This window comes from Haemaphysalis longicornis, unplaced genomic scaffold (genome assembly GCF_048455015.1).
Source record: "Haemaphysalis longicornis isolate Haplotype H1 unplaced genomic scaffold, Haemaphysalis longicornis Haplotype H1 scaffold_240, whole genome shotgun sequence".
Classification (NCBI taxonomy): domain Eukaryota; kingdom Metazoa; phylum Arthropoda; class Arachnida; order Ixodida; family Ixodidae; genus Haemaphysalis; species Haemaphysalis longicornis.
In genome coordinates this window covers 275,896-291,417 of record NW_027526308.1, presented here as the reverse complement: position 1 = coordinate 291,417, position 15,522 = coordinate 275,896, and the positions used below count along the sequence as shown (strand labels likewise).

The window sequence follows — 15,522 nt, the reverse complement described above, 5'->3', positions numbered from 1 at the left end:
GTTGGCGAAACAACAAGATTCTTAAGCGGCTCACGCGATGCACAGCCGTCTAGAAAATGCCGACTCACGCCAGGATGTGCGTCGGCGGCGTCACCTGCTGCTGCTGCAGCGACGGCGCGTATGTGCGGCGTGAATCGTGGTGTTTCCGAAAACAGCTAGATCCGCATGCCACGACGTTTCCCGCCAGACTAACAGCCCACACACACACACATACACATGGCCACGTCGTCAACGGCGACCTTCACGCACGGACGCGCAAGCTGAAAGGCCCAGGGTCCCCGTCGCGCGCTATGGGGGCGCCGCGCAGGACAGTGAGCTGGAAAGTTCACTCACTGTAAAGCTTCCTGCCGCCGCGTGGCAGCGACACGTAACCCTTATGAATCCGCGACGCAGAAAAGCCGCGGCCGCGGCTGCTTTCGCTGTCAGATGAACGCATGTACTATGTGTCTGTCTGGTTCACGCAGCACCACTTCGGACGGAAGACCTCCTTAGAGAACATCTTGAGAACATCGTCATACGAAAGCCATCTCTGCATCCTGCTGTCTGGGAAGTTTAACTGTGGCAAAGTTTCCCTTTTTACGCTAACGAGAGGTGTACGCCTGTTTTGAGGAATTTCGGCGCGGTTGGAACAGGAAAGATGAATGCTGCCGTTGTCTTGGCGATGCTGCTGAGCGGCGTGGCGGGTGGTATGACGCAAGAAACGAAAAGTAAGTTTCTTATTTTTGATTTCTTAAGGTTGGCCACGTCATGGAGAAGTTACTTCCTAATTTCCATTCATTGTGTTCGTTCCGCTAATACGAACGTTGCGAGCGCCGAGATAATTTGCAGAGGAATGGCTCTTATGTGATAGCCTCGTTGTGATAGCCTCGCAAGTCTATCAATGCACCGATCTATGCAATGGTTGTTCCACAATTATACAGGGTGTCCCAGCTATCTTGCACCAAGATTTTAAAAAAGAGTAAAGGCGTAACTCGAAGGAGACTTGCCCAGGCAGCACAGAAAACGTGGCCAGCCTTTGGCTTATCTTTGGCCGATGCTTGGCCTGTTTGGCCATTGGAAATGTTTGGGCTGCCAGAGAACTTAGGTTCTTCGGCATGCATTTGGTCGCGGAATACTTGTTGTTTGTTTGGCCAGCCGAGGTCTGAAGACGAACGACAAAAATCTGGCCATGGAATACTTGTTGTTTGTTTGGCCAGCCGAGGTCCGAAGACGAACGGCAGAACTCTGGCCGCGGAATACTTGTTGTTTGTTTGGCCAGCCGAGGTCCGAAGACGAACGGCACAAATCTGGCCGCGGAATACTTGTTGTTTGTTTGGCCAGCCGAGGTCCGAAGACGAACGACACAAATCTGGCCGCGGAATACTTGTTGTTTGTATGGCCAGCCGAGGTCCGAAGACGAACGACAAAAATCTAGCCGCGGAATACTTGTTGTTTGTTTGGCCAGCCGAGGTCCGAAGACGAACGACAAAAATCTGGCCACGGAATACTCGTTTTCTCTGCGGCCACCCATCTAGAAAAGATCTCCGGCCAGAGAATTGCGCGTGTGTACGTGACGACCTCTAGAAGGAGGGGTCGCGGTGGCCGGGAAATACAATGGTGCGGGGGAACGAGCCGCTTGTCCACGGGGACTATGTGGCATGCAGTCGCATGGTATGTAGCTTCGCGAGTGCCAGGCGGTGGCAGTGACCTCTTCAGCGAATACCCCTTTCTTTGAGACAGCTAATGATGGCCAAAGATCTCTCCTTTAGTTAACAAGCTCTGATAAAGCAGGTACGGCTACTGACATCAGACTTGCTTTAACTGAAATATTAGTGTGTAGGATGCTAACTTAAATTTCAAATATTTTTCGCGCTGAAGCTGGCTTAAACAAAAAGGTATACCTAAATGCTACATTTACATCACACGAGGGCATTAAGTTTGCGCCGCAAAGGCGACGTCAGGGCATTCTTTTAAACTAAACGAAAAAAAAATGGCAGCTGTTGCAATTGATCTAACTAGCATTCGTGTGGTGTTTGGAAGCACCGTGCCACTCTGGTTACATTAGGGGTGTTACCCGTGAATAAAACCAAAAACAGGCAATGAGTATGTAGAGAAGTCATTAATTTTCTTTTTCCCAGCCTACCAAGCACATGCATATGCTCCTAGCATACAGCTAAGTGCCCGTGATACACGTGGCGCTACTGATTCACATCAGCCTTTCATTTGAGACATGTGCTGTGTTAATAATTATTATTAAATTTGCGTCGTAATAACAACATACCCCTTAGCTCTGCTATCCATGACTACATACTTCCCTGTGCCATAATGTCTTGTGACCCAGCTACTTCGCCGAAAACACGATGTTTCGTCATTGGTGAGTGGAACATACTTGACGCTTCATTTCGGTTATATTTCCTATTGAGTTCAGTACCTGGACAAAAAAAGAACCCTTCGAGGATTCGAAATATGTATTTTACGATAGCTACAGGCTATGCTGAGATTTTACGCTCTAACGTATATTTATATGAAACGCGAATGCTCTGAAACGACGTGAGTTATTCATCAAAAGTTGTGGGAACCACGGAAGTTGCGAAGCCCTATATTTCTGGCACTCAGGGCATAAGAACTCTCCTGACATGCACAGAGAATAATACAAGCGTTACGAGGTTGCGCGCAGGTTGTTGAATCCAAGCTATGCATACGACGATTGTGAATACCTTAATAGTACGAAATCACGTGCTGGGCGCGTCCTGAATTTGGAAATAATGTATTCCGTGGGTGTGATGAAACGCGTATGCGTGTTATAACATGGAGGTTTAAAGGAACGTTACCCGCTGTTTCCCTACAACGTCATAGCATGCTTTCAATTATCGCTTTAATAATCCTGTCCATGTCGTTACCACAAACATATTCTCACACAGGCAACGTATGTATCACAGCTTTTTTTTTTCAAAGTAGCGAATCTAGCGCATTTGAAAGCTTTCTTCACGATTTTGAGTGCCGCCACTTTTACGCAGCCGAGGTGATCAGTCTGTCTCCAAAATGAATTATTACGAGAGCATTACGAAGAATTACTTCCGTACAATTTCCTTGTGAGGCTAACAGTTGGCCAAGTACTTCAATAGTATATTCAATATCGTCAGCGACAAGCCATCTATAAACTGAACAACACACCAGTGGAGGTTACTGGGGACACTGCTGAAGGAAGTTCCGGCATGAGGTCACGTCTTGACTAAACACAAAAATGTTTGCCCCTACCCTTCCGTCACCCCCATCAGGTTTCTCCCACATGCGCTCTACTCTTGCACCGGTCGCTTGCTATTTTTTCACGAATATTTCCGGCCTAGCGGAACTTCGTGGTTACTAAAACGCTTTTGAGCTACTTCTATGGATTTTTCCTTACTCGAAAGATAGAAAAAAGAAGCGCAGGTTCTGTGCGGGACTATATGCTTGTTTAAAAACTTAGGCAGGAAGTGAAAGTCTACTGTCACCCGCCGCGATGGCTCAGTGGCTAAGGCGTTGCGCTGCTGAGCACGAGGTCATGGGTTCGATTCCTGGCCACGGCGGCCGCTTTTCTGATGGGGCGAAAAGCAAAAATGCCCGTGTGTACGAGATTTCGGCACACGTTAAAGATCCCCAGGTGATCAAATTTAATCCGGAGCCCTCCACTACGGCGCGCCTTACCGCCTGCGTTGCGTCGGCGCGTTAAACCCTACAAGCAATCAATTGAAAGTCTACTGTCGGCTCAAACGTCAGGCTGAGTGTAACTCAGTAAAGAGGAGGGGTAGGAGAGGGAGGATAAGGGCTCTTAGTGAAAAGTAATACGTTTGAAATACCTACGAGTATGCTTGAAGTGCACTTCAAATATGACTTGTATTTGTACATGTATTTCAAGTGCATTAAAAATTGCATTTTCTTAATTTTTAGTAAATATTGAAAATACATTATTAAAAAAGCGGAAAAAATACAGTGCTTTTAAGTACCCTACAAATAGATTAGGTATGTACTGAACCTCATGACTGCGCGCTTAAGGCATTCAGAATATATTGAAAATGTATTTCTTCCCGCCAAACGATCTTGGTCCAAATGCACTGTAAATATTTAAAAAATGCGCTTACCTAACTACATTTAGAGCAGCACTCTGAATATACTTTAAAAGTGTGCTGAAGCATAGAAATATACTCCGAATATATTCGAAATATATTTCAAATGCATTGTACGTTTGTGGAACGAACATGGTAGAGATACACTCTCAATGCAGGAAAAATATTCATTGAAAGTACATTTTAAATGTATTATAAAAGCTTTGCCGAAATACATTTCGAGTACACTAGAGGTGCTGCTTCAGTTGCTGAAGCGTAAGATTCACGTAAAGCATATCTTAAGTGCCGGATAAAATACATCTCAAATGAATAAACGTACTGAGAATTTCTCCTCGATGTTTACATATAATAAAAGAAACTGAGGGAGATACTTTCACTTACTGCGCTGTCTAAGGCAGGCATACATATAAGCTCTCTGTATTAGAGAGAAACTCGGCGTACAAATATGTAAGCGGCGGTGTTCCAACGTAATCGGCAAAGCAAAAACATCAAATTTAACGAGTATATATATATGTATGAAAACACTTGCACTTTGCCAGCGTTGTTACGACAGTATCTCTGTGGAGGATTTGAAAATTTTCTTTTTCAGAAAAATATCGGCCTTAGATGGACAACGCGGGCTATGCTTGCGAGGGCGAGCAGCTCGGCGCCTCTCACTGCCGCTCACTACCTCCTCCTTTGTGCCCGGTACCTGCGGGGAGCGGCGCACCCCTCTTTCACGTTTTGTCTGCCCTCGCTGCGTTTCTTTTGCCTGTCTTGTGGTGTTACAAGTTTTCGGACTCCTCAACGCGCGGTCGTCGTGCGGACGAAGCCTCTGCTTGGACGGCGCGTTGCAGCGGAGTTTTTATCAGGATTGCCGTCTAGCCAAGGTAAGCACGATTTACCAGCTATTTGCGCGTACGGTGTCGCACAACAATTAATCGATGTATGTTTGCCTTGCAATCAAAGTGTGTTAACGCCTTTTTTGAAATCCGCACGTGGTTGTTAAGCTTACCTTTACCTGCGAGCAAGATTTCCCACCGTAACTACTCCGTGCAAGGAAATGTACTCACAAATCGACGACAACAAGAAGACGTAAAAAAAGGATGTTAATGCTACCCTTTTTGCGCCTAATTTTTAGCTTGGGTCTTGCTGAGTGGCCGGGGGACTGTTGCTACGAGTTTTTCTGTAGATAGAGTTATTCCTTTGTGAGCTTATTTAGGAATAACACTTGCAGTAAACACATAACAGCCAGGAACGTTTTAAACACAGCCGGTTCACAGAAAGTCCGCCGTCCATGTTTACGTGTTTGAGAAATTTGCGAAGTGTATTCATGCTGAGCACGAGGTCACGGGTTCGATTCCCGGCCGCAGCGGCCGCTTTTCTGATGGAGACGAAAAGCAAAAACGCCCGTGTGTACGAGATTTCGACGCACGTTGAAGACCCCCAGGTGGTCGAAATTAATCCGGAGCCTTCCGTCGGCGCGTTAAACCCTACTAACAGAGTGTGAAAGGGGAAGAGGTTCTCCGCCTGCACTACATAAGTATCGCACCCTACAAACATTCAAATCAGATATTCAGGGACGCAGCTTTTTTTTTTTCTGTTCGCAGCAGCCGCTCACAGCTGCGCATGTTGACAGCAGCCGCCGTACGGGGAAGGAACCCGGTTTGTGGCACCATGCATTCGATTAATGCGCATGCCCGGGACACACGGCGAGAAGCCGGGTAGCCTTCGCGATTTTTGTCCGTCGCATGTCGCCATTCTGTCAACTAAAGCCATGGAAGAGTTTGTGCCGTCTGTTTGGAAGTGACCATAAGTGTTAAAGCCACACTCGTAATCTTCGGTGCAAGTGGCTGTAGCGACACTAAGTGCTTCATGCCCAGGGACGTAAAATGATTTGTCCATCTAAGACACTGTATGAGTCGCCGCTAAGTTACAATCAGTTTCCGTTCCCAGAACCAAGAACCAGCCAAGGAAGGATGGAGAAGGAAGGGGGGATGAGAGGGGGGCAACCAGTTCCCCGCACGAGACCCCTCGGTTCCCAGAACGGGTCCCCCCGCCGGGTTCGTCTCTTTTTGTTCCTTTGATCGCTCCCCCAAAACTTCGTGAAACTTCAGGACGTTCCACCCTTCCTCTTTTGTGTTTCGTAGCAACTTTTCCCCTCCTTGCTGTATTCATTTTGTTGGGCATTCACGAACACGTGTGCGCGTTTCGAGGAGCCCCTGGCCGCTCGTGGTCAAGTGAGAATTTCAAACATGTGCCATAGGCACCGCAAAACAGCAAGTCTAGAGCGGATGCGCGTGGGCTGCTTGGCAGTTGTGTGTGTTTAGCAGCCGCAATTGCTCATTTGCGTCAAAAGGGTGTACTTAAAAGAGTTCCTTTCAGGTGTCTCGAGTATTTATGAAGCCACTACTTTTTACTTGATAGTCCCTGACGCTAACAGGTGTTTATCTGTTTTTCGTATGTAGACGACGCGAGAATTTACAATTATTTTCCGCGTCGCTCCCTATAAAATTACCGGTTATGTGCGACGGAGAGCAAGAAAATTACATATGTGTGTAGGCAAAAATACACTTTTTCTTGCTTTGCTTGTTTTAATCGCTTTGGTTAGGTGCCTACCATATCAGAGCTTGTAATTTTAAGGACGGCTTGAAAGTTTTCTTTCTTTTTCGAAATAAACTTACTTTGCCGTTCCTTTGAAGGCATTGTTGAGTGCTTACGCCAATCTAATGACTTTTATGTAAGCTTTCTACTTCAATCCTGCTCATGCATTTTTAAACTGTTTCGTTGCGCACTATTTTTTAGCACGTAATCTCCGAAGAAGTTGACGCCGAAATACGGAACACATAACAATAATTACAGTTAATAAGATTACTATTTATCTTATTTTATTAGCGTCTTGTGAGGTCACAGACATGTTTTGTCCAAGTTAATTAAAAACTACAATGGCCACCATTTCAAGTTAACTCAAGCGCCTAAGAAAGAGAAGCAGCGTAACGCTAAGAACTCTGTTGCATGTTTGGGAACGTTGTTAGCTGTGTCTTTTTTTGTACTAATTTTTGCTAATTTTCATCCCTAGACAATCTCCATACATAAGCCCCCCCCCAACAACCATCCTTTTTTTTATAATGGTATTGAAGATCCAATGTCGCTGCCGCGTGACGATATAAACTATGCTTAACATTACGTAAATTGCCTTACGTCCTTCAAATGGGCATTGTTTTCATGACGGTTTTTTTTCTTTGAAGGGGAAACTAAAAAATCCTTTCTCACGAGGAGCGTTGGTACGGCTAGGGAAAAGGCCTGATTGATTTGACATTTATTTGCCTCTAAAAAAGAAGTGTTTCCCTAATATTTTCCCCTGTTTTCTTTTCCTTTCACTACAGGTGCTGCTGAAATTTCCCGCGTGGAGAATCTGAAGTACGAGGACTCTGATGCACAACGCTGCATCTGCGCTGGCTGCATAGGTGGCTGAAAGGCATTCATTCCTGCTGCTTAGTAATGGCGAAATTGGCCACTTTGCTGAGGTGTACAATAAACAACTTTCAAACTGCCGATCTTGCTCATACATGCTGTTCTTTTCAGTAATTTGCTGGCCCGCAATCAGAGCATGGCCGGTTTACATTGTCACAATGGAGCATATCTTGAGGCTACACCTATTAAACTTTTCGAAACCACAACATGAACTTTTCTAGTTGAACGTTAACAATTCCCCCAAAGACACATTGCAAGGCATCTCTCAATCTATTCATGATTTTATTTTCTATACACTAGTAACACATTTTGAGTATATTTGAAGCAGTATTTTCTGTGCATTTAAAATGCATTACTAATGCATTTTGGACGTATTTAAAATTACATTTTCTGAGCATTTTTGATGCAATTAAAATTCATTAAATATATATTTTCGATGTTAATCCAAGGTTAATGGCCTGCTGTAGGGCATGCATGGCAGCAGCCTTGGGCGGGCTTCCTCTGGCCTGCAGAGAATAATCTGAATCAGGCCAATGGTAGGCCATACATCATTGGCCAATGGTAGGCCATACATGCTCGGCCAATGGTAGGCCATACATGCTCGGCCAATGGTAGGCCATACATGCTCGGCCAATGGTAGGCCATACATGCTTGGCCAATAGTAGGCCATACTTCTTCGGCCAATGGTCGGTCAGCCAATGGTATTAGCGGCCATAGTAGATTGGACAATGAATGACAGCCAAGGTCGGGCCTTACACGGCCAAGGACCATTTTGGACTAAGGGCCGAACACTTTGGCCGAAGATTGGCCGGAAGGAAAAGGGCTGGCCAATGTTCTTTGGGCAAAGATTGGCCGCACATGCTCGTGCTGCCTGGGTGGTGCATTTTGTTTGCAGTACTGTGAAGAAGCGGACAGTATTTTTTCTTTAATGAGACCTAATTTACTAAATGTAATTAATTATCTAACTCGAGAAATACTGTCCCAATCACTAAAGTGTCAATGAGGCACTTGTAGATAACTACGAGGGGCATCTAACTGCGGAATTCTGCGATGAACTAATAGCGTACACATTTACTCTGACTGATAAAGGAAACCCGCGAAATATGAAAAATACCACGTGACGGGGTCCTGGGTGCGCTAATGCGTTTACGCCTCACGCTGGAGAGCTCGTGTTCAAAGACATGAGACTTTTACAGGAAAGCTGTATACCGCTACCCGTCAATGGTTCCATCTGCGTTGGCAAAAACGCCAAGCCGCCAAGAATACACTTATACACTGCATGCTTCGCCCTCCCCAGGTTTCACTTTAGTTGAGATGGCCCGGGATTCGTTTTTATGGACGCAGCCACCTAAATCGCACAACCTGTACGTCCCCAATTGGGAGATGTCGCGTGTTTAAGTTTTTTTCTCTCTCTAATACTTCTTAATATCTGTGATATTGTAGACTTAAGCCATACTGCCGCAAGGGATGGGGGGAGTCAGACGATATTGTGCGTCTCTGGGGGCCTGGCCCTCCCAGCCTCAGATCAATCCTGGGTGCTCCAAGCAGGGAGAACGTGGAGGTGCCGTCCGGAGTCACTAAGATCGCGGACGAGAAGCACCAGGGCCTTCGATACCCCAGGGCGACCGCATGTTTCGGGTCCGGAGCGGCGTCCATTAGGACCTGAAGGGTCACTGCATGATAACGGCGCCTACATCAAGCCTATCAGAGCAAGGCGATCTTCAACAGTCACGAGACCGACAGGACGGAACCGTAGTATCCAACAAGGCATTTTAAGTTTCTTCTTTTTCAAGCGTGTTTGCACTAAGTGCAGCGAAGCGAACATCCGTTCTCTCCATCCCCTCCGGGGCTTTACTTCTATTTCTTTTTTCCTGTCCTTCGCTCTTGACAAACAAAAACGTGAACTACAGATCAACCCCCTTCTCGTGCGGGTCCATGCCTTGTACCCCCTTCGAAAGAACAAATTTGTCTCTCATGCGCCGACAGAAACATTGGCGTAAAACTAAACTCTTAATGATCAACCACAAACTCAACAAACTCGAACGCACCCGCTCGAAACCGCCGTTTCAATGAAATACGTTCAGTCGAAATCTCGCGTTACCTGCCGTGGGGGTTCAGTGGTTAAGGCGTTGTGCTGCTGAGCCCATGGACGCGGGTTGGATTCCCTGCCGTAGTGACCGCTTTTCAGATGGAGGCAAAACGGAAAAATGCCCGTGTGTCGGCATTTCGGCCAACGTTCACGATTTCTAGGTGGTTAGATCGAATTAGTCCGGAGCCCTCCACTACGGAGCGCCTCATAGTCCGGGTATAGTTTCGGCGCGTTAAACACATACAATTGAAGATTTGTAGAACCATCGGTCTAATGAATTAGCCTAATATAAACAAATTGTGTGACTACTTTTGCTTGGTATACAAATTTATTGATTTTTTTTTTGTGCTTTACTGCTCCACTGCTGTTCGAACGCGGCGTTTTTGTCCTCTCTGATTTAATTTGTAGGTACTGCTGTTTTCAGGGTGATTGTATTTCGACGTATTCGTAACATGCTATAAATAGCATCCTGTTCGTGCGTTGCTCTTACTTTGCGCGTTGTGCATTACCTTTCCTGCAAGAGCCATCATCTTGGCCTGCAGTATAAAAAAATTGGCCGCGTATCTGCTCCTTTCGTTGCAAATGTCGTCAAAAGACGATAGTCTTTGTAGACATTTGCCAAGGAAATGCCCCCCTTTGATTTGCAGCTCACCCCTCATGCTGTTCCTTCTCCGTCGCACTCATGCCAAGCGAAACACACTTTAGGTTTGCACAAGGCGATTTGAATTTACATGTTCCTCGATGCCAGCGCTACAGTACGGCGGAGACGCGTGTGAATCCAGGCGGCCGACTTCAAGGCTTATGGAACCGCGTTGCCGTGCTCCATGTGCGTTCCGAGCAGAACGTGGAACCTAGCTAGTGGAACCTTTCGTTGCTGTTGCCGAGTGATTTCTCATATCCCGCCAGGAGGTGGCGCGGGCAACAGCAGGCGGCGGTTTTCTGCATATCGTTTGCTATCGAAAAACCATGCATCCATGAATTTTTTATTAAAGGAACACTGTAAATATCCCTCATGTAATAATCTTCGGTCTTATATTTGCGTAATGTTCATGTTAAACAAAGTTGATTGATTATGGGGTTTAACGCGCCGACGCAACGCAGGCGATGAGGCGCGCCGTAGTGGAGGGCTCCGGGTTAATTTTGACCACCTGGGGATCTTTATCGTGCGCCGAAATCTCGTACACACGGGCGTTTTTGCTTTTCGCCTCCATCAGAAAAGCGGCCGCCGCGGCCGGGAATCGAACCCGCGACCTCGTGCTCAGCAGCGCAACGCCTTAGCCACTGAGCCACCGCGGCGGGCTGTTAAACAAAGTTGACAAGTATGAACATATAAACCAGGCTTAGACGCTCACATTTGGCTGTGAGTATATAAGACTATTGCGCAGTAATATTTTACTCTGGCCGGGTCACTGAGTCGAGTCACAGACAGACCGAAATTTCTGGGTTTAAGTAGCCCAAGAAAGACTATCGTCTTAATAAATTAAATGAAGAAATGGCCGACCATTGCTGCACTCCCTAACGCGAAATTTGTGCGCCGCGCGAACTGCAGTCTTCTCGGTCACGGCGAACATCTGCTGCGTCTGAGGATGTGATCGCGTGATCAGCGGGCTCACGGTGGCGCGCGTTACTCTGCCGCTATCTCGCAGCGCGCCGCCGCACATGTCGTTGTAAATCGTGTTTGACCTCCCGCGCAAATGTCAGCGATGGTATCCCTTTGCGTCGGCGGCGCGAACTCCGTCTCAGGAAGTGAACGCGTCATCGTCGAGCTACAGTGAACTGGAATATATTCTAGTTCACTGTAGTCGAGCGCACGACGGCACGCGTTGCTATGGCGGCATCTCGCAGAGCGTCGCCACCGCCCAGCATGCCTCACTGCCTCCCCTTCACGCTTTTAGATGCGACTGCATCTCATTCGCTCGCCTTGTCCCTCCATACGGCGTTGTCCATCCACACCCCTCCCCCTACACTATAAAAAAAATAATAATTAGCGGCGCCCGGTTGCGATCCCACGACCCTGTGGGCGGAACGCGAGGTACATAGTGCTCTTCCCACTGCGCCACAAAACCGAGACAGAATCAAATGCTACGAACGCGCCTTATATCCTTGACTCATTCAAACTACGTCAAGATGCTACTGATAAAACGCATGATGGGGCAATGATTAACACTTGCAATAAAAGAAAAGAAGCTCCCACTTACTGCAACAATGATGGAGTAAGGGTCGTTGCGACAGCGAAGCCCCAAGCATCCCACTCAGAGAGATTGACCAAGATTGATCAATAAGACATAATAATAATCATAAAACCTAATAATCATCACGTCTTACGCGATTTCAGAATCAATCCAACGGAAATACCAAGTGAACCCCACGATGCGTCGCATCTACACAGGGTTCCCCTCGCGGGGAGGTGGGCGCAATTTTTCCATGCGTCCCAGGGGAGAGAAACTTCCTATACCTTGCATGGGACGCGATATTCCCTCGCAGCGCCGGACCAACTCCTGGTGTTTGGGGGCGCTACTAAAAACATGGCGGTTCGTTGCAGACATGCATTAGGAGACGCCATCTTGATGAGGACTGAAAAGCCGAGCGGGGGGGGGGACTTAGCGCGAATTCAAAGGGTATTCAGATGGCCAGCGCACGACCTTGTTCCACTTGCGCAACCCACCACATTATCAAAAGGGCAATTGTTTCGTTCTGATTGATAGAGTTTTGTGCGTCCACTTCTTTTTGCACCTCTTGGTATAAGTACGATGTTGTTTTGGTTTATTAGTAAACACAATCAACACAAGAAGAGCGCAGTTTTTTTATATTTATTGCCTAAATGTACCATTCGTACAGTAAAAAGACAACTTCGATTTTTTGCGCTTTTAGTCACATACAAAAGTGTATGGCCCATGGCCGCATCCTAATGACTATGTATCCAGCCAGTCCATATCTGTCCAAGGTCCGCGTAGTTGCTGGTGAAATGGGCAGGACACAGCCGGTAGCTGCTGTAGATCTGACGAGGTGGTAAATGAGCCAGGTCCTGCCTTCTCGCAGACTGGAGCCAAATGCGAGATCTGGAACATCAAGAAGAACGTGTGCATATTTGAGTTAGAATGAATACTAGCTTTATTGCTGCTTTCAAGCGCTCCCACGATAGTTTTGAGTTAAATCTCTGTGGCATCTGTATTCGAAATAAACGTTATCTGATATATTAGGAATCTTTCTTTCCTAAATTGATTTTGGTTACAAAGACGACTGGTGACAACGCCAATCGTAAAGGCAAATTTTAAATTAAAATCAGCCTCTATTATTAAAAAACGCGGATACGTTTTTCTATCTGTGCGATTATAGTGTTCGGTGGAAATGACCCACCCTTGCTCCTAATCCAAAATATATTTCTCCAGATGAAAGCAGCCGCCCCACACCAGGATTTCTAAACTATTATTAAGACATATATACTTTCGCGCGCTATGTATTCCTCAGGTTTTTCTCTGGCCCAGAAGTAAACCGGTTATTAACACCTTATTTAAAAACCTCTAAAAAATTACTCGGACAGGTTAAACCAGCATTCTCTATTTATCGGCTTATAGCTGTAACTCCGTTCTTGTAAATGTATCGTTCCTGTACTGAAAGGTGAAACTCGAAGCACGGAACTGAATCGTAAATTATTAATTATAAGTGGAGGAATCATAGTTATGATTGTATTATAAACATATACAGTAATTGCTTAGTTTGTATATAGATTGCCCCAAATTCATTCTGCTATATGCCGTGAATTCACGTGAAGACAAAATGCAGAACACACAATTGCAACGCAATAAAATAATTAATGTAGTCACTACTTAGTTAACATTGTGCTAACAATCCGATTTGAATCTATGGACCTTTTGAGCCAAAAGTGTATGGGAGATGCCTTCCTCCAGCTGTGGACATAAATAGGCTGATAACGACAACAATATTACTGATAATAATTATAATAATCACAATAATATTAATAATAATAACAACTACAACGCATGCTAAAAAACATACTAAACGCAGTCAATCAGAACATAAAAAATCACGCCATATCCACGGAATGAATGATGATAAGTGGGGCGAAGCTAGAGAGGGGGAGATCATCGGTAACCGTAACTCTCCCGTGAAAGTTCGCCCATTACATCATTAAGAAAGACGTAAGACTGTGTGCGTACATTGACATTGTACAAATCAACTTTTATTTTCGGAGTCAATGCTCCCAGGCCCAGACCTGGTGAAAGACCCCGCGCCATTGAGGACTACCCCGCACCTCCACCAGAATTTGTCACGTAGGATGGGACACCACGGTAAAGAAAGAACTTTTATTTAGGGCGGACTTGTGCCCGAACAACACGAGAGGAAACGAGCAAAGGTCCTTGCGTCTCGTTCGATCTCCGAGAACGACTGCCTGCGTTCGTGGCGTGATCTCTTGCGTGATCTCCCCCTCGCAGTGCACGTGCGCTCGCGCCTCCGTTGGCGAACACAGACAAGCTCGCGCTCCCGGTGCCGAGTTTGCGCTGCCGGTTGCAAATGCGCCCCGCCATCTCACGTCGACTCCGGTAACTAGGTCCGCCATTTTGGTACGGTCGTTTGAAACCGAAACCAATTACCAAAACATAGAAGGCGGGCATTGACCGCTCTTGGTGATGGACTACAATGCCGGAGCATTGCTTCGTGCCGCAGAGCACGCAATGCAGAATTACCGGTTCAAATGGAGAAAAGGTACGTGAAGTTCTACGCTTTTGGACTAACTTTGTGACGCGAACTGTGCCGGCGCGAGCAACCTTTGTGACACGATGGGCGCGGTGCGCTTGGAGCGAATATTTGTCGTTGGTTCGCTAAGCGCGGGGTTCGACCCGTATGAAAAATACAGCTGCGTTGGAGTTCTCTTGTCCAGCCTTTGTATTCTAAATGAAGCCTGAGCGTGCGCCGCCTATTCATGCGACTGACAGCGGCGCTCGACCGGGAAAACAGTACCACACGTTGCCAAAATTAGGCTGTTTCTTTACTCGTCCCTGTGGCTCTGCGCCCGCTTCATTTCATTGTTAAATGGTACCGCTTAGCCCCTACACGAGCCTTTATCTTACCTAGGGCTGTAAACTAACTTTTATTGCCGCACTACGCCGTCGAAAATTTCCTCAGTGGCGGGCGCGCACGGTATGGGAGTGTGTTGTTGGTTTCTTTACGTTGCATTTAGCCGCGTGTCGTTGCAGAAGTGGCGAACGCTGTTTTATGATGATCTAACGGTGGAAAATTCGAGCTTTTGCACTTGGTTCCCGATTTTCCGGGCTGAAAGGTTTGTTGTTACGTCAAGTTAACTTGGTGCCCATTGTCATTCCAGCAACGATGTATTTACTGTCGAATATTTTGCGACTAAAATACACACTCACTCCTCTAGTTTGTCACACGCTGCATGCATGCCTCCGACGTAATGATAGTGGCCATTGATGTAGGTAGCTGAGACAATTTTCAAGTTTTATTCAAAAAGAAAACGGTCACAGTTGCATCAGGATGCCGCGCATCAGCTTGAGAGCTTTTGCGTTTTTTGTATCCACAGTGAAAATCCCAGTAAATTAAACGACTTCGCTGATTTATAGCGCGTGCAGTATAGCAAACTGTGGATATAAATGGAACAAAAAGAAGCATTCGCGCACCCCTGCATGTCGCGGTCTAGTAAACACGACGTTGCCCAGCCTCTGCGTGCTCCTGAATGCTTGCTGGTAGCTCATAGGTGACCCTTCAGGTGCCATGCCAGTCCTTGTTTCTGTCACTGGCGGGGGGGGGGGGGGGTGAGGAGAGGAGGAGGAGGAGCGGGAGGCCAGCACAACTGGGGCAAAAAACTCATTCCCAAGGCTACCAAGTTTTCTTCCAAATGCCTGCACGGCACTTTGTTGC

General features: G+C 46.6%; 1 protein-coding gene across 1 annotated transcript in view; it reads left to right on the top strand.

Moving 5' to 3' along the window:
- Window positions 1-364: 364 nt before the first annotated feature.
- LOC144172572 (uncharacterized) overlaps window positions 365-15,522 on the top strand; it is a 33,400-nt gene continuing 18,242 nt past the window's right edge. The window contains exon 1 of the mRNA XM_077701240.1: window positions 365-707. Within this exon, the coding sequence (XP_077557366.1) occupies window positions 638-707 (70 nt within the window). The 5' untranslated portion in view covers window positions 365-637. The remainder of the gene's footprint in view (window positions 708-15,522) is intronic.